The sequence below is a fragment of the Nannobrachium achirus genome (genome assembly GCF_963921795.1).
Source record: "Nannobrachium achirus genome assembly, chromosome: 18".
Classification (NCBI taxonomy): Eukaryota; Metazoa; Chordata; class Actinopteri; order Myctophiformes; family Myctophidae; genus Nannobrachium; species Nannobrachium achirus.
The window spans coordinates 48,497,023-48,517,745 of record NC_137825.1 but is presented as its reverse complement, the minus strand read 5'-3'; the positions used below and the strand labels follow the sequence as shown (position 1 = coordinate 48,517,745).

The 20,723-nt window shown below is 42.0% G+C and overlaps 1 protein-coding gene across 1 annotated transcript; it reads left to right on the top strand.

Annotated features, from left to right (window-relative positions):
- Positions 1-43: 43 nt before the first annotated feature.
- LOC308303153 (uncharacterized protein) lies at positions 44-12,530 on the top strand (the record flags this gene model as incomplete). The annotated part of the gene is made up of 7 exons (XM_080747476.1): positions 44-130; positions 262-334; positions 6,335-6,396; positions 6,600-6,645; positions 9,657-9,706; positions 11,833-12,106; positions 12,421-12,530. Exons 2-7 carry the CDS (start codon positions 313-315, stop codon positions 12,528-12,530), a joined length of 564 nt encoding a protein of 187 aa, XP_080603602.1. The 5' UTR covers positions 44-130; positions 262-312.
- Positions 12,531-20,723: the final 8,193 nt, after the last annotated feature.

The window sequence follows — 20,723 nt, the reverse complement described above, 5'->3', positions numbered from 1 at the left end:
GGAACTCAGCTGCAGTCTGTCTGATAAGCTGAATCTACTGTTCCCAGTATGTACTGCTGTGACAGAAGCCCTGTATGAGAAGCACAAGCCTGGGATTAAGGATGCTGTCCACCAAGTGGTATCAGAGCTGGTAATGAATGCACTCAGCCAACACTCACTTTGTCACTTTAAAACAATTCTACAAGTGCTACAGGAACTGGTAATGATGATTGATCGATTTTAATGCTTTTATTTCTTTGTTTTCTTTCTGTTTTCTCCCAGCGCTCTCTCCAGGACCAATGGGAACATGTCAATACAGAGAGTTCTTCAAATATGGATATCACTCAGCCACCAGGTCTGTGCTTATTCTCAACAATCGTCTTTGTAAATCAAGGTTCATGGTTAATTTTATTTGTCATTTGCATGCTAGCACATGAAAAAAGTAGAAAATAGAAGAATGTATGTATATTTGTGTGTGTGTGTATGCATGTGTATATATATATATATGTGTGTGTAACAGAGGTGATCCGAACCTCCCCACCTGGCTTCGAACCCGGGTCTCCTGCATGAAAGTCCAATATCTTAACCATCACTCCAAAGGGATATCCCTATGGAATGAGAGCAGATACTAGACTTTTGAGGTTTCAGGCTGGGGCTGCGACTCTCTCCGCCACACTCACCCCCCTTTGACCTCCTCCTATAGGGAAGCCCGGATCCGGGTCACGGCACCAATGTAATGGAGGTGATCTGAACCTCCCCACCTGGCTTCGAACCCGGGTCTCCCGCGTGAAAGTCCAATATCTTAACCATCACTCCAAAGGGATATCCCTATGGAACGAGAGCAGATACTAGACTTTTGAGGCTTCAGGCTGGGGCTGCGACTCTCTCCGCCACATATATATATATATATATATATATATATTATATATATATATATATATATATATATATATATATATTGAAATGTAAATTATTAATGTTAAATAAATATGGATTATGGATAAAATCCATAACCAAAAGAAGAGACACGAGCCAAAGGACAGTCCATAGATTGCTGTATTTTGAGAGGAGTCAGACAGAGGAGACAAACAGTGAGCGTACCATAGGGGTAGCTTTCTAAATCTCTCTCTCCTCCAAGATGGAGGAAAACATGTATATAAAGACATACAGTTTATGACAGTAAGAAGCGTGGAACTCATTGATTTGTTCCCATATCATAACAAGGAAGTAACAGGAAGACAGTGACACGTAGTTGGTAATTTTCCACAGACATACAGTATATCATGATTTCGTAGCCAGGGCAACCAAAGTTACTATGACCTGTAATCTATTTAGCCTGAACCCACAGTATCCGACCAAAATGTGGTCTCTATACTGTACGCTCAGTTCATAATATATAACCTTATGGTCATATGAGCTTCATACACAAACATAGAATTATGTATCATAATTCTTATCTTATCAATCTACCCTTTTAATTTTTGTATGAGGTTCATATGACCTCCACATTAAACATTTTATCAGGGTAATCATAATAATAATAATATGAAGACTTTAATAATATTTAGAAATTCAAATTTTCAAAAAGGACTGTAATAAATCCTTAAAGTTAAAGAAATGTGACACCAAATAAAAATATTTCATCGTTTTTTACAGATGAATGAAGACAGAATTAAAATTGAATAAACAGATAAAAATAAAGAATGAAAAATGAAAACCTGTAATAAAAGATGAATTAAAAAAAGTCCATAAGTCCAGTGATCGGATGATGATGATGATGGTGGGGCATGGAGAGACGGCGGTGAGGACATGCAGATGCTGTGGGTTCTTCTGGGTCTCTTCTTTCTTCTCAGGTGTTTCAGGTGTTTCCTACGGGGGACGAAACCTTTGGCCAGTTTACTGTTTCCAAAACAATTTAATTAGCGTTTGTACTACATGGCATAACTTCAACAGTGCAACATAAACTCACCGACCAGGCACGATCACTCGTGCCTCTGCGGTGGATTGGCATGCACTGTCCTGGCCTCAGATGGTGGTTCGTCTGCACCCCGCCTCAGTCGTGGTTGATTTCCGGTGACCCGATTCCTTCCTTCCACACTGCATTCCTCTCTCCGCTCCATCTCAGCCCATGTTGAAACAGAAATATTTCAAATTAAGTTTCAAATTGAAATCATAAATCAATGAAAAACCAAATTAAATTAATCAAAAACAAATCAAAATTAAAATATATTAATCCTTAAACTCCCCCCTTTTTTACAACAAGTTGTAAAAGTTAAATAAAATAATTTAAATTATTTAAATCAATGAAAAGGGCTTTAAATCATACACTGTACACATACAGTATAGCAGTGAGGAAGGGATAGTGAGTTACTAGACACTGTGTCTAGTACCAGTAAGACGCCCAAGGCGAAAAGAAGGGGAAGTGACTTTGTCCTTCCCAGCAATGGAATCTAAAGGTTGTTATGGTAACCAGGGTACAGGAAGTTTCAAAACAAGAGATTTATGGGTAATGAAGTTTTTCTTAAATGTAAGAGAACAGAACAATTAAACAAAATAGTTTAGACAGTAAACAATCAGAATGTTGTGGAAAACTAAGAGAGGAGGTCAAAAACACTCTCGTGTTCCCAAAACAACAGATATCAGACACAAAAACAATCTGACCTTGGCAGGCAGGTGTTATTCTAGCAGACAGTCAAACACACGCTGCACTCAGAAGTGCACGCACACACTCACATGCACGCTCACGCACACACTCAGGGAGTGAAAGAGATAAGGGTCAAAGCGACTTCACACACAGGCGCATGCCCGCACTCACACATACAGTACAGTAAATTCATTCTCACAGAATCTATTCATCAGAAAAATAACTGAGAATTACAGTATAATACACACCCATAGTCCTATGGGAGGTTCTAAAATCTTAACGTTACAACATATAATATTAATTTAGACATCATAATTTAGTTAGTTATTCTTAATCTTAAATCTTAACTTTAATTTCTCAGAGATATTTTAAAACTTCTTAAAAGTACTTAATATTACAGAAAACAGAACTGGTCCATAAAAACGGTCTTAAAGATAAACATATTGCTTCTGACTCCCCCACTCTGCTTCGCGAGGGCAAGCGAGGGAGTGAGAGGCGTTGAGTAAACACAGTATTATCGGTACAGTGAACATAACAGTAACAAACTGACAAATACTGACCCTTCATAGGGTCCAGACAAACAAGCTATAACCACAACTGACTAGAAGTACTCGTTAAATTCAGGCTGACTAGAAGTACAAACAAATGGTTCAGCAGGCAGATTTAGAAAATACATGCCTGCAGACCTCGCCCTAGGCTAAAGCAAAACATATAATGACCATTCAACAAGATGAGTTGCAAATTCACTTGTGGGTCTAGACAAAAGACAACATGACTGTACCGAAAAAGTTAAAAGTCTGAAAATATTTGTCTCTCCTCATGTCAATGAGAGGAGAGAAACCAAACGGAGAGATAGGTAAAAAATAGAATAGGGAGTTTGTACACACACCCTTAAACTTTCAAAGATGAAACAAAGAGATTTACGACCATTCTGTATCTATAGCAGATAAGGGTTCATTTACGACGCGTGTCAAACGAAAACATAATTAGGAGATTTCCGGCTCCTCGACGTAGGGAGAACATAATTCACAAATCATATCAATTATCATAACATTAACATCGTTAATTCAAAATTCAACAGACACGACACGTTACGGGGACTAAGTAAATATGTACTTATCTTAATCATTTTAGGAATTTGCCAGGCGCAGATATCCAGGCGCAGACAGGGACCGGGGGAGTATCCAACCTCTTGTGTCCGATGGTCCAACACGGTCCGCTGCTCCCGGATGTCCACGCAGGTTCCACATTAATCCAAAACTCAGATAACACTGTTGTCCAAATAAAAACCTTTGTCTGAAAATACAGAAATGTAGGATTTCCTGGCTGGTTCCAGATACGTGTTGCAACATTGTTCCACCGGGGGAGAGAGTGAACCATGGCTAAACAGCCGGAACACTCCGTCCCTCAGTCGGCCAATGTTGACAAACTGTATCCGGCTCGAAGGACCATTGAAATGTAAATTATTAATGTTAAATAAATATGGATTATGGATAAAATCCATAACCAAAAGAAGAGACACGAGCCAAAGGACAGTCCATAGATTGCTGTATTTTGAGAGGAGTCAGACAGAGGAGACAAACAGTGAGCGTACCATAGGGGTAGCTTTCTAAATCTCTCTCTCCTCCAAGATGGAGGAAAACATGTATATAAAGACATACAGTTTATGACAGTAAGAAGCGTGGAACTCATTGATTTGTTCCCATATCATAACAAGGAAGTAACAGGAAGACAGTGACACGTAGTTGGTAATTTTCCACAGACATACAGTATATCATGATTTCGTAGCCAGGGCAACCAAAGTTACTATGACCTGTAATCTATTTAGCCTGAACCCACAGTATCCGACCAAAATGTGGTCTCTATACTGTACGCTCAGTTCATAATATATAACCTTATGGTCATATGAGCTTCATACACAAACATAGAATTATGTATCATAATTCTTATCTTATCATATATATATATCCACAAGTTTCCGCGGGAGTTTACTGGAGACTATCGGGACCAAACTTCCGGGTTTAACAGCAGACATACAAGCTCACGTCGCGTCGCAGATGCAACCCGTTGTGAGCTTGTAAATCGGCGCCGGAAGCTCGGTGCAGACGTCTGCGCAATGCACTATGGGGCGTTGGAAACTCGTGGATATATATATATATATATTAAGGCTGGGACTTTAAAGGTCCTACACCATGCATTTAAAAATAATTTATATAACACTGTTTGTGTCCCAAAAACGTTTTTGAAAAGGTTTGAGGCTAAATTACCACTCCTGAATACAGAGCCCCTGTCATTTCTGCCTGGCTTTCAGAGCATTTTCAGCTGCAGTACCACCTTGTCCTGAGTGGGAGGACTGCGCTATTGAGCCAGTTTTGGCCCCACACTCCTCCCCACCTCCTGCTCAGCAGGCCTGCCCACCCCTCCCCAACCCTCTCCCAGCTCCTCCTGCCTCCTTCTCAGGCCTGCCCACCCCTCCCCAACCCTCTCCCAGCTCCTCCTGCCTCCTTCTCAGGCCTTGTGACATCACAAATCTGACCTTTCACAATCAGGACCGTTCTGAGACATGCTAACATAGATCTGCCCATAAACTGAGAAAGACACAATGGTCAGAAATAGGACTTTGTGAGGATAGAAGTTGCTGGTGGGACACCAAGAAAATACATACAAATTGGAAAAATTAAAATTCATGGTGTAGTCCCTTTAACTGATTAATTGCGATTAATTAATTACAGAAAATTAACGCGATTAAAAAAAATCACGCATTTTAATCACACTTAGTTTTTGCACCACAGAACCTTCAGTTTCGGGCATACCGATCATAGCGATGCAACAACCAAGAAGAGATAACAAACGCAAAGGGAGAAGTAGCCGATCAGAGCGCTTTGCTTGGCTCAGTAGATGCGAATTTTAGATTTAAAAAAACTCACTTGTTGATTCACTCGTACAACAAAATGTGTTTTACAGTTACTTGAAAAAAAATGCTTCTCAGATAAGTATAGCCTATTTATAGGCTATATGTGATGTCACGTGAAGCTTGACCAATCCTAGTGCATCACTCCTCCATTGAACTAAATTATTGTGGGCGGCCATAGCTGAGTTGTGGAGCCCAACTAGAGAGCCAGATTCCACTAATTGTTCCCAGAGCGCCTTAGAATCCAATGGCTTCTATTTTATTCTGGGATTTAAAATCATAGCACAGCATGACATACTGTATACAGCACAGCAAGGCAGAACAGCCAAAGTGTTTTGACTGAGGCTTAGAGTTGGAGTCAGTCTATCAGCCTCTGGGTAGAAGCTGCATTTAGCCTTTCATTCCTGGCTTTGATGGACCACCTTCTTGTCAGCAGCAGAGCAGTGCCCAGACCAGGTGTGATGGAGAATGTGAGAGTTCTCTCCATCACACACTTGTGGAAAGCCTCCAGCACTGCGGTACTGAGACCAGCCTGCCTCAGCCTCCTGAGTCCTGAGGGGCCTTCTTTAAGATATCAAAAGTGTTTCTGGTCTATTTCTTTACCATGTTACTGTGTTAGTGGTCCACTTCAAGTCTTCGGAAATGTGAACGCCAAGGTGCTACCAGGATGTCCCTTCTAATTGCTTCTAATTCTTGTCCCCAGAAGCATGAATCACATACTGTACATAATGATTTATGGATGCTTCAAGTATTTTCTTTGCTTATATTTCATTCCCTTTTGTTATATTTCATATTTTCAGAGAGTTCCAAAGGCAAAGCCCTTAAAGCATCCAGCCACGGAACAGGACCTCCAGTGATCCAGGTAACACTTTATAGTCTAGGAACTGTCCAGTATTGAGCAGTTAGCGGAGCACACAGTGACATAAATGTCCATGTGGATAATGTGTTTGTGCATCTCAGGTTGTGGGGTTCAGGTTGAAAACCACTACTGTAGCCTGAATAATGGCATTATTCAATAGAACTCTGCAGACATTATGTTTGAAATAACATGACTATGTTCAACAGGATGCTGTTGACAACTGGACTTCAGATGAAACGGATGGACAACTAGGTGAGCTTTTTTTTGTCCATGGTAAAATGCAATTCTTGAGGTAACTAGTATGTCCACGCATCTGCCTGGGTGACAGCAGACTGCTTAGGTGCTTTTGGCAAGGGATCAACTTTCCCTCTGCATTAAAATAAATATTGTCACTTTGTATATTGGCAAAAGAAAAGCTAAATCTGTCAGGCTAATATTGTTGATGACGTCACGGCACGCCTCTACTGTACTTCACTGTACTGTACTGTCTGTCGGCGGGTCCGGATTCCAGCCGGGGAGGAGGGAGCTAAAGATGGATACATATAGTGGTGGTGCTCGCTGACCGTGACAAATGCGGCGTGGTGCGGTGCTGTGATAGCGATTTTGCTAATTATAATGCATAAGGATAAACAAACTAGTTAACTTGAATGATATCGATGTAACTAACCCTAACAGCACAGCGACCTAGTAGCTCCCTCTGTAAAAATGTAGGCGCTATGTAGCGTCGGGAGCGTTTGCTCATTGGGAAGATGCATTTGCGACATTGCTTGCCAATTTAGCTCCTCGTTCGCACAGCGACGTCGCAAATGCATCTTCCCAATGAGCAAACACTCCCAACGCTACATAGCGCCTGCATTGTTACAGAGGGAGAGCAGGCATCGGCATCATCGCTGTGCTGTCTGGGTAAGATATTCGATTGGGTACATATATTTTATATGCGCAGAATTACAATTAAAATACATTTTATGTTGAGGCTACTTCCTCAATTTCATGGTCAGTCTGCGAGAGGCAATGCTCTCTCTCTCTGCCTGTTTTCAGAGCGTTTACAGAGAGATCACGTGACCTACTGTATCATAATGTAAAAATATGCGGCGTGACATGATACCTTTAAAGACTATTAATGGGATCAACTTTGATCAAAAAAATGCACAGACCTGGTTGGTTGTTTAAGTTTCATGACTAACTTCCATACTTAAACTAGAAATACTGTTCCTACGAAACAGTGTGGGCTCGCTGCTCCCTCATTGGCTAAAGGCCCTGCCTTTGTACTGTCGGCCAGTTCTCCAGTTTTTGCCAGACCCATGAAATGGGTAGGCCTACATAAGCAAATGTCTGTCGGTCCGGGTTTTCTATATAAAGGGTATATATGATGATGACATGATGATGACATGCCTACAAAAGGCATGATGTCATAAATGATGATGACAGACAGGGGGTCTGGCACAACCAGGTTGACCTGGTCTAGTTTTAGGAGAGTAACCTTAGTAATAACCTTTGCCTGGGAGAACATACGCTTTCAGCGAGCCCACAAATCTTTACTATAAAGATTTGGGAGAACATACTACAAAAGATTTCATGTGGGTGTTATTTGTATCAGGTCGCACTTGTTGGTGGTGATGTCACCGAGAACGCTGCTCCTCATTGGCTAAAGGCCCTGCCTTTGTACTGTCGGTCATTTTTTTGAGGAGAATAAACTTGACCTATAAAGTTTGTGTATAACACTGGTCTCGACGAGCCCACAATTATTGACATTTGGAGGATTCCTCTGGTAACACTATGAACTGTGAGTAATTAATTCCTTTGCATCGATACTGACGGAAATGGTGCATAAAGGGGCTCACTGACTTATAGGCTACACATTTCAACTGGAACAGCCCTCAAGCCCTCACTGACTGCATGTGAACGCGTACCAACTGTAAGTGAGTCAGCAAGGGAGCGGATTGGAATTGGGCCTCTCCTACTAACCTATTTAGGTCTAACCTAATAAACTCCATATTTGGACCAGGACCATCTTTAGTTCCATAATGGAGCCAGCAAAGATCTAGTGCTGACATCAGTCAAATGTAGACTCCATGTATGGACCTAGCAAACATATCGTGACATCAGTGAGATGTCACGAGGATACAGCCAAGCACTATAATGGGTGGCCACTGGCCTTTACCCCTTGAGTTAAAGGACCATTTCACCTCTGGGACAACCAGGATTGTGTTGATCGTGTCCCAAACAACAATAAAATAAGATCTGGTTGTCCCAGAGGTGAAATGGTCCTTTAAGATGCAAGCATTACTCTACTCTTAACTTACTCAAGAGTGACACATTAATGAGGAATTTTGAGTGACAAACAAATTAATGAGGGGTTTTGAGTGACAAATAAGGGACAAAGTACATTTCCATTTTCGCGTTTCGGCTATAAACCATCAGAGCAATCACATCACATAGATTCCAACTTTATAGAAATACCGGTAGGTCAGAGTTCACTTACAGCTGAAATCTCAAGTTAATCACCAAGGTCCAATCACTTGTAAGAACAAACACTGATTTGATTGATTAAATTAAAAACAATTTGAGGCACATATCATCATCACCTACATCCTCATTATTATACATCCAATAAACAGTGAGGCATCAAAGACAGCATTTTAGGCTATAATGGTCATTCAATCCATTGGGTGTCATGGTATTGAGTCTGTATATCCACTGCATTTCTCTCTGGGCCAGTCTCTTTAGAATATCACCCCCTCTGGTGGGCATCACCATCCATCCATCCAGCCACAACAATGAACAGGCAGCAAGGCTGTGTCCGTTCGGCCTATTCCAAACACATCAGACGTCTAGGAAACCACCCATTCATTATGCAGAAATATATAATGCATAAACAAAAAACACTTATAAAAATAAAAACAACGTTGCTGGAGAAAGTTTAGAAACCGAACGAGTATCACTGACTTGACTTCATTTGTAAAAGACTGGACTCCAGTAGAAACCAAAGTGACCGATGGTGTTGCGTCACTGAAACAATGACTGATAGACAGACATAAACAAGGACTTTAGCTGTTGGTGTTGTATAGCCACAGTAACGTTATTTTATCGGCGATCGCTCACGTTCGTTTGCACAACGTTTGCGCATGCTCTTGCTCATCTGTGTGTGTGTGTGTGTGTGTGTGTGTGTGTGTGTGTGTGTGTGTGTGTGTGTGTGTGTGTGTGTGTGTGTGTGTGTGTGTGTTTGTGCACGCATGCGTGTGTGTATGCATTGTATTCAACAGCTTCCATGGCTGGTGGTGATTCTGGAAAAACAAGAGGTCAATCAGGGGAGGTAAGGACTTCAACCTTGAGTTCCAGACAGCTTTCAGATACACACACACACACGCACGCACGCACACACACACACACACACACACACACACACACACACACACACACACACACACACACGCGCGCGCACGCACGCACGCACGCACGCACGCACGCACGCACGCACGCACGCACACACACACACACACACACACCAGTAGTGACTCACTATGACTCATCACCACGACTGCAACAAACCATGTAAAGTGAAACAACTTCCACAGTATAGGCCTACAAGTGATTTCTGAGTGGAAAAAAAATTGAGGCATTTTTTGGCCACTTTATCGCTGTTTGTAGCTATATTTATTATTGAATTATTAAAAAAGAAATGTTTCAATTTAAAAAAATAAAAATCCAATCAGACAGATCCTTAGATATTGGTCCAAAGTTCATGTAAAAAAAAAGTTCTGTGCACGTGACGCGAAAATCCCAGGATAAAAACGGGTTTAAGCGTTTTACATACTGCTCAAAATGGCGGAAAATCTAAGGGCGGAGCTTACTTGACAAAGTCACAGATGTGTTCCTCTTGAGTAAAGGCACGCGTGTAAGCAAGTTGCATGTCTTCAAGCCAAACGAGGCATAGTCAGAGTGTTTCAGGCAAAAATCGTGCACTTTATGAAAGAAGCATGAAATTTGGCACACAGTTAGAACATGCCAGATGGAACATTTTTGGCTATAGGGACATCGCAGATTTGTCTTGGGAAACTTGTGGGAGCCAATCAAAGTTGGGCTCTCATAGACTTTACAATAGAGTGAAATAATACAAAAGATAAATATGCTTTAAGTAGCATGTGAGGGGTCAAACTAGGTGTTTTTCGGGATTCTGAATCCAATGCAAGCATTTGTTTTGCACGAAAAACATTCCTTTCCGAGAAACGGACGCCACAAAACTGTGAAAAGTGATGACTCATCACTAAACCATAGTTTTATGCAGTGGTGTGATATGGATTTTTGAAGTGTGGGTCCTCTAAATTCATGACGTCATGCGCACACGCTGTTTTTATTGTTAATTAGTGTGTGCATGAGGCGCGTGCAGCAAAATAAGTGTGGGCTCGCCGAGCCCACGTGAGCCCATGGCATCTCACCCCTGGTTTTATGGGGTCCGTTTTTAGCCCAAGGAATGTTTTCCCTGCAAAACAAATGCTTGCATTGGATTCAGAATCCCGAAAAACAACTAGTTTGACCCCTCACATGCTACTTAAAGCATTTTTTTTATTTTTTATTTTACTGTATAGTAAAGTCTATGAGAGCCCAACTTTATTGGCTCCCACAAGTTTCCCAAGACAAATCTGCGATGGCCCTATAGCCAAAAATGTTCCATGTGGCATGTTCTAACTGTGTGCCAAATGTCATGCTTCTTTCATAAAGTGCACGATTCCATCAAAATACTGCCCGAAACGCCTGGACTAGCATGACTTATGCCCATTTAAAGTTTGAATTTTCAAACGATTCGTATAGCGCAGATGATGCCCTGTTAGGGTACCCCCTTACACGGCATTTCAGCGAGCCCACAATAAATAATGAGGATAACATATAACATATAACATATGTGTGCTCGCTTTCAGCGAGCCCACAATAAATGGACACATATTTTGCTGAGCCTGACCCAACCCGACCTATAGCAAAGGTGTATGGCCCCACCGGGCCCTGTTGAGCATGGACTGAATTTGAGAACGAATTAGCTGATGAACTCATATAAATGAATGAATAATATAATTGTGCTAAAAGTTACTTTAACCTATTATTAATGACTGTATACAACAGTTTAATATGTATTATAGTGGTGGACTAAACGTTACCCAATTGTGACAGCCCTGTAATGAGATCTGATTCTGTGCTCTACATTTTATCAGAATTGTTTATATGCTTTTCCATTTTGATGCTAGGATGTTGACATAAATGTTTGTACACACTTCCGGAAGAAACAAAACATACATAAATAGAATACAGTTACATTGTTTAATCTATATGGATTTGCTTTCACTGACATATTTGTAAATACATTAAAATAATAGCTTGACACAATATGTACTTCACACCCACCACTTTACGAGAATGAAGCTGAGATGTTCACATCCTCTGTACCAGGGATCAACCATGGAGACACTTGATGAGGATATCTTTCACACTCTGGAGGACCTGGAAAAAGCTGAATTTGAAAGGTTCCAGTGGTGTCTGCGGAATCTTAACCTTGAAGGTCTCCAGCCGCTCAAAAGGAGTGTTCTAGAGAACGCTAACAGGTTGAAGACTGCGGATCTCATCATGCAGAGCTATCCCAGTAGAGAACCTCAGGTCATGATCCATGTCCTAAAGAAGATTCCGAGGATAGATCTAATGGAGCGGTTTCTGAATACACCCAAACGTAGGTGAAGAGAGCTAGACATTATTAATAATGAACTATTACTATTAAAGTATGGTATTCAGCCTCACTGCAAATTAAGTTTACTTGAAGTTCGGGCCGCTATGTGGCCCTCACGTCTAGGCACATATATGGGGGCTGATATAACTATTTTTAAGAGAGGGCAATATGGCAGAAATATGATGAATCAATCTTTGTCTTCAGAAAGAATCGTGTAGAGACAAAATATGGGGCAATTGTAAAAATAGGAAAACCAAAAGTTAAATTATACATTGTGTAAGTTTGAAAGCGTTGGCTTTCTTTCTTTCTGTGTATAGTTGAGCGAATACTGGCTGAGGTGAGTTGCATGGCCAGACCACAGAGGGATATTTTCGGCCAATCAAAACCCTGTTGCACCCTGAGTGTTCCTGCCCTGGCCATCCCTTGACAGAAAAAAAGGCTTGGCCTCTCTAATTATATATAGTATAATTGGGGGATGTAAAAACATCTCAGCTGAGGAAGAACACATGCACGCACACACACAATGTGGTTAAACTAACGTGTTCATTTAACTCTTACAGTACTTTACTGTAAGAACAAAATGGCCGCTATGTGAATATGGTTAATTGAGTTTGTGATATTTATCTACATAAATGTATCAGACCTCATGTCTTCTATACTCATCATGTGTAATGAATGTTTGTTTGTTTGTTTGTTGTTCTGTAGAGAGACTGACTCTTCCAGGAGAGGATACACTGTTATATGGGCGGAGCAGGTTCATCAACAGCGTTTCATATCCCATTCTCGACGATATCCTGGACAAACTGTTAGAGAAGGGGGTGATAAACCAAGGAGAGTATGAAGACTTAAGGGAGAAGAAAGGGACAATTGAAAAGGCACGTTGTGTCATCGACACAGTGAGGAGCAAAGGAACTTATGCAAGTTCAACACTGATATCTATTCTATGTGAAAACGACCCATTCCTCGCTGAGAGTCTTGGCTGGATATGAAACTGTAGCTGTATCAATGTACTTGAGTTGGACACACTCATGGTACAAATACCATGGGTTGCTTCCTAACTGCTAGCAACTATATCAGGATAAGAATACATCTGTACCACCTACCGTATACCTGTTACATCCCACCAGGATGTCTCGAAATACATACATACAGTATATGTACAATAGCGCTTTTGAGTATGAACACTGGACAAATTGCCCCCATTATTACTTGACATCCGAACGATTATTGTGGACATGTCATTATACACTAAAACTAATACTGTATATTGTTTGGAAAAGGGATCTACAATATCAAAACGTGTCACATTGCGATCTGTCGCTTAGGTCCTCAAACAAGGGCCTACTCAAGGTCACTAGAACTAAATTGAAAACAAAAGGGATCGCGATTTTGCAGTAGTAGCTCCTACACTATGGAATGACTTACCACTGTCAATAAAAAATGCTGAGTCGTTGGTGTTTTTAAAACTCTGCTAAAAACTCATTTATTCAGGAAACATTTTGGTGTGTAATATTGTTTATTTCCTTGTAGTTTATTTATTTGTATTGTTTGTTTTACTCTTGCTCTGTGATGTTTGTTTTATTACATTGTATTCACTTTACAGCACCTTGTAACTATTGTTTTGAAAGGCGCTTTATAAATAAATGATACCTTACCTTACTTGTCTTGTGCTTGTAAATCAGCTATTTTTGCTATACGTGTGTGTGACAGTGTGGCAACATACACACTTGAGGTACATTAAATCAAATGTATGAAATGGGTTGCATATCGTCACTGTCGGGCAGAAACCTCGTATCTCCAAGTTTCACATTTGTAAACCTTTTCGCAAAGTAAAGCACTGCTTCATCACACAAGGCCGTCGCACAAAAGTAGTGAAAACAGCAGATCTACAAGCACACAACGCCACGCGGTGCGAGGCGTTGTGTGCTTGTAGATCGTCTGTTTTCACTAGTTTAAATCATTTTTAAAATGATAAATGCAAAACAAACGGTTTTGGACATACATGGTTTTCACCCGACAACGACGATATGTATGAAATGGGTTGCATATGTATGAAATGGGTTGCATATTAAACCAAAGTTGTCAATGTGTAAATAACACCATGACACACTTTTGAGTTGACATTTACTGAACAACTGTTATAAAAATATTTGGAGAACAATATAAGAACAAGCTGGTCCAGCCCATCCCAGGAGACAACGCCATCTCTGTGCATCAATGGACGGTGTAGGAGACATGGGGAGATGCTGTTCACTGGTGGAAGAAAAGAAAAGAAACCAATGTTATAAAGTAATAATAATAATAACTAGAAGCAGTGCTCTTCCGAGCACAGGTCTCCACCAGGTCATGTATAGTTATTGTGGGTCCATGTCTTCTTTGGCCTTAACGGTGACACTGCATGCATGTTTTTTTCTTCTTTTTTTCTAAGATTTGTTTTTGGGCTTTTATGCTTTTATTGATAGGACAGTAGACTGACAGGAAATGGGGGGAGATGGGGAGTGAGTCGCGTGACACGCGGCAAACGTCGTCCGAATTGGGAATCGAACCGGCGACGCCGCCAGGCATCCATGCCTATGTGGCAATGCCTAAGTGGTATGCGCCTGGACCAGTAGGCCAGCGCGCGCCCCTTGCATGCATGATTTGAGGCATTTTGATCCAAAATTGGCAAAAGTCGACCTGCTGGTGGCGCTATAACAGGCCAATATGTAAAGAGTGTAATTTGTTCCTTGACCTAGTGGAAATGTGCGTGCAGAATTTCTCTGTAATCACAAGCTGCGTTCATGATTTAAGTGATTTTGTTCAAAACTTTGGAAGCCAATGTTAGCCAATTAGGATGGAATCTGAAATATTGGACAGAACCGTCTTGATCACATGACTATTCATGGGTTGCATTTGTAGTCCTAAAAGGCCATGTTGAGGACCAACAAATGTGTTTGAATTTGTTTGATTGGCATGGAACTAATGTTCTATGCCAATCAGAACACCTGTGTTGGTCCTCAACATGGCTGGTGTAGGACTACAAATGCAACCCATGAATAGAGATATTGTGTACTGATTTGCATGATTTTTTGATCAAAATCTAAAGGAATAATAGGACAAAATGTGTTTTACATAAGTCGGCCTCTTGGTGGCGCTATAAAAGGCAGATATGAAAAATGCAGGGCAAAGGTTTTTCCTTGGCCTCTAGGGAGTGCACATACAAAGTTGTACGCTGATCAGTGAAGTCATAGGTAAAAACACAAATCGGCCTGTTATAGCGCCACCATGAGGCTGATTTGAAAATGTTTAAGTGGCATTTATTCCTCTGTCTATTGGGAATGTGCATAAACAATTTACCAAAATCACACACTGCGTTCATGATTTCAGGCATTTTATTCAAAACGCAGACGGACCAATCCTTCACACTTTGGAAGACAGTTTTAGCCAATCAGGATGGAAAATCGGACAGATTCATGTCAATCATCAAACTGTGGAGATACTGTCTACCAATTTGTGAGATTTTTGGACAAAATCGGTAGGAGTACAGGCAAAAATTTGTTTTGCTAAAATTGGCCTCCTGGTGGTGCTAGAACAGGCCCATGTGAAACATTTGGGGCAGAGGTTCTGAATTGGTATCCAGGGAGTGTGTGTGCACAATTTGGCAGCGACCGGGCCAATGGCGCTGGAGATTAGCTGGTAACAGACAGACGGACAGACGGACGGACGGACGCACGCACGCACGGACACACAGACACACTGACGGACGGACGGAGGCGAAAACATAGTCTCTCCCATGCCTTTCGGCTGGTGGAGACAATAAAAGGCTATCTGTGTGTCTGGTTCATGTATTTTCTTTAACCAGTAGGTGTCACTGTTTATTTATTTTTTTATAAATACTCATAAAATCCATTGTATAGACCAATTATTTGTTTACAAACATTGAGACTGAATGCACAGCTGACTGTATCATGTAACCAATTCCCAACAGATCCCCAAACCTGTTGTTTTGGGGAGCACTGGTTATTCAACCTCCTCTTGTGTGCTAGTGAGGTGCTCCCATGGGTGCGCCCTTATCGAGACATATATACTTCATTGCGCAACGGTATTCCGCGTCACGAGTAGCTGATATACAAACTCACATCGCGTCACCAATGCAACCCTTCTGAGCTTGGAGGTCTGCGCGCGACACCGTCGCAGGACGGAGCATAAATTAGGCTTCATGGATTGCAGCTGAACGAGCAGTAGACGCTCTGGTGATCCAGTGGATCGGGTGGGTGATCAAGAGGAGCGCTCCCTCTGTTCTGATGACGGTGAATGGAGGTGGGGTTTGAAGGACAACTGTTTTGAATCGCTATTATTGTTTACAATCAACAGAAACTAAGGATTATATATTTCAAGAGTGAGAATTTACAGTAAAAATCCTAAGTATTCTTCCTCCACACTGGGAGAAAAACGGCATCTGAAAGTTTGATGGAATGCATTTTTAAACACGAGTGCCATCCATTGCATCCTATAACGGTGGGGTTCATTTTGTGCCGACCCGCGTGCGCAGGGGAGGCTTTAGCTATGTTTCACCAGTTTCAATTGAAACGGGCCTCAGCCACCAGGGGGCCTCCAAGAGCTAGCCAGCAAGCCTTGTTCAACTTGCAACACACGTATAACACTTTTTAATAATCATATAACCTTGTTAATATAACGCCATTTAGGTCAATGCTATAACATTATGTAGTGATATAATGATAATATATAAATAGCAGCCAGTCATTGACTATAAGTCAACTTCTGTGTGCGATTGTTGCGTCGCTACTGTGGCCTGGGTGTGCTGGCGGTGGCGTGGGGGGGCCTCATCAATAGCTCTTGAAACGGGCCTCCAGATTACTAAGGCCGCCCCTGCGCGTGCGCATACTGGTTTATATCAATGTGACGTGGACCATTAAGGCATCTAAACACTTACTTCATGACTAGCCTTGGATCAAGACTAGCTCCTTTCGGAACCCCTCACTCCACTGCTACGCAGCTCCGAGATGGGGTTCCTACTGGTCGGCTGCCGAAATCTTGTTGTTGGATCCACGATCCGCCGTTAGCGATCACTTCTTACCTTTGATGAACACTCTATCCAAAAAGTAACGGGCCTCTGTGAAAGTATAATCGTTTTACTTTTTAAGCGTGGAACAACCTCGAAGCACTGGGGTGAAATGAAGACTTTATATCGCTCGAAAGACCAGCCGGCTCTGTGTTTTCCTGTGTTTTCCCCGTTGTAGTCTCGCGTGGCTGTGAGCATTTGACCAAATCGCGGAGGCAACAGTCTGTTATTAACAACTTGACCCCTGGTGTCCATATTCTGAGAACTGTAGCCAAAAATAGCCTATCTACAAGCTCACAACGCCTCACGCTGCGAGGCGTTGCGAGCTTGTAGATCGGCTATTTTCGACTAAGTACAGAGTAAAAGGTAAAGTTTATTAAGTATTGATGGTTAAAGTTGTACCATGTAACTTTTTTTATAAAACAAATCTTAAAATGGTCCTAGCTGTTAAATCGCTAAAGTTTTAGAACCCCCACTCCGTTATTTTCAGCTTCTAAAGCCTTCTCTTTATATGTTTTCTATGATCCCTGCCCGGGACCGGTTTTCGCGGAAAAATTGCGTCATCACACTACCGGCCAATCACAGCGAGGGTTATACACTGCCGGCCAATCACAGCGCAGAACATACACTGCCGGGCTCTCTGGTGGGTTTAGGAAACACGCCTTCAGGAAGTACACTGCAGTGTTTACACTGGAGGAGTCTAGCATGTAACTCTCCAACCGCTGCTCGTAGAAGGACACGGGAGACCTCATTGAAAGCGTCTCGGCGAGGCGAGGCGGACGTGGTGGTCTGACGGCCCGGTCCGCGAGCGAAAAACGGACGAAAAAAGCAAACGCGACCGCGGTTTGCTATACTGCTACAGACCACCAGTTGAGCAACTTACACAGTATAGCTTTAAATATCTGAAAACACAAATTGACATGAATCCAAAATACACTGATGATTGTGCTGTCAAACAATGAAACTATATGGAATTTATGAACAGGTTGTGGGGGTCCATTTTTTATCTCTCTCTCAACTAAGGGGTCCTTGGCCTGAAAACGTTGAAGACCCCTGGCCTAGGCTAAATTTGTAGGAGCAGCGTCCAAAAATGTGTTTTGCAAGAATCTGCCTCATGGTGGCGCTAGAAGAGGGTCGTGTGAGAATTGATTGGGTGGAGGTTGTGGTTTGGCAGGCAAGGAGTGTGTGTGCAAAATTTGGCATGGATCGGGGCAACCGTTGCGGAGATATGAGCAGGGCAAAAGTGTGACGTGTGACAGACTGACTGACAGACTGACGGACCGCTGGTCGAGATTTGGATGGTAACTGCGACCTGACGGTTGCAAGGAGGTGTCTACACAATTGATATTTGATTTAGCGTAAAATATAACACAATCAAAATAATAACATTTTTGAGTAAATTGTCGATGACCACGCGGCCAAGTTCCCCCCAGGGGCCCCTGCCATTGGCCCCTCAGTCCCAATGGATAATCCAGCCCTGTATGTGGGTGGGCAAGGTGGCACTCTGCCGAGGTGCCAACTTGCGCCTTGTTATTCATATCAGTTCACACTTGCTGTTGGTGACAACACTGTGACAGCATGAAGGTTCAGGCCAGGGTGTCAGCACTTGATTGATGTGTCACTTACACCTGTGCCAAAAATGTCAATGACAAAAACCCTACAAAGTCCTACAATTAGGCTAATGAATTAGGCTTAGTGTATAGGCTATTACAAAAGCCAAAAGACTTGAGTGTCCACTGAGACAGGAACCACCCAAAAGAAGATCATTTATTTTCATTTTTACAATTATATACAAACAGAAAAACATTGGTAGCCATCATAAAGCAAAGAACACATTGAGACTTACTAGTCTTATAGTCTAGGGTCAACGTTTTCAGGCCAGGGACCCCCTCAGCTGAGAGAGAGATGAAGCAGGTGACTCCTGACACCCTCCAAATACCTGAGCAGGCCGTGTTTTTCGATAACATTTTTCATTGATTTCTATTCATCTTTTGGGGAAATGAAAATTATTAAACACAATAAAAGATTATAAAAAATAAATGAAAAAAGTTATAGAAAAAACACGCTCTGCTCACGTATTCGGAGAGTGTCAGGAGTCACCGGAAAAAAAGGACAGTTGTTTTCATTGAATCTATCATGGTTAAAATGGAGTTTGAAGTTATAATGGGTTTGTATAGGAAGGTCCTGGAAGGGGGAAATGGGGAGAAATGAATATCAAATATCTAAATACTGAATGAAGACATTCTAAAACTGTCCTGTGTGTTCCCAAAAGCCTGATTAGACGATAAAATGACCAACAGGTTTTTTTTTAAAGTGAAATATCCCTTTAAAGTGGTTCAACTGATCCTGATACTGTAGCTATTAACTGTATTACTGCCAGATGTTATTATTTATTTATTGGATCTGGTGCCAGCAAAGCAGCCTACCTTTGCGACGTTATAGAAAAAGAACTATTAATTTTTTTAAATTATTTTTTATTTAATTCTTTTTAAATGACATGTACTTTGGCCATACTAGCAGCAGAGGGCAGCCTCATGCAAGAATTAATGTGAAATGGGCCGCTGCAGCTTCCATACGTTCAGGGCGCAGAGTCGCATCAGAGCAATAGAACGACAGCTAGCAGCCAAGAAGTGAATTTGGACATTATTGATGTTTACGTGAGGTGGAGATTTCAAAGCAGGATTACAGGAGATGCTTATACTGTACACACCCGCGCGACCCCTCATCAGTTTACAGACATCAAAACAAGGTACAAAAGAATGAGCCAAAGAACGTACTATTGGCAACCCGCCGCCGGGAAAAATGGGGCGAACGGGAACGTCCAAAGCGGTAAAAGAGTTAACTCATTTTGCTTGGAAACCCCTGGGAAGCACTGGCCTAGGCCTTGAATACATCCACAACCAAGGCTGGCTCACAAATGAGGCTGGGTTGGTTTGGGTATAGGCAGTGTTGGGGAAGTTAAAGTTACATGTAACTGAGTTACGTAACTAAGTTACATTTTGCTGTAACTTGCTGGTAACTGAGTTACATTCATATTTGTGTAACACGTGGTTCCCGCATGGGCTACATGTGGGCTAACTGGGCATGGGATGGAAGTGGGCAGGCCCACGTGGTTCCCGCATGGGCTACATGTGGGCTAACTGGGCATGGGATGGAAGTGGGCTGGCCCACGTGGTTCCCGCATGGGCTACATGTGGGCTAACTGTGCATGGGTTGGAAGTGGGCTTCCCCACGTGGTTCCCGCATGGGCTACATGTGGGCTAACTGTGCATGGGTTGGAAGTGGGCTTCCCCACGTGGTTCCCGCATGGGCTACATGTAGGCTAACTGGGCATGGGTTGGAAGCGGGCTTCCCCACATGGTTCCCGCATGGGCTACATGTGGGCTATGTGGGCTAACATAATTCCTTTAAATATTTCCACCTGAACTTTACCAACCAACTGTAGCCTAGTTATTAACAACAGCTTAATATATCTATACAGAGGGTTGCTTGTAAAATATCTATGGCTTTGATGCTATAACAATTCCATGCTGAAATGGTAGCAATAGGAGATTGGAG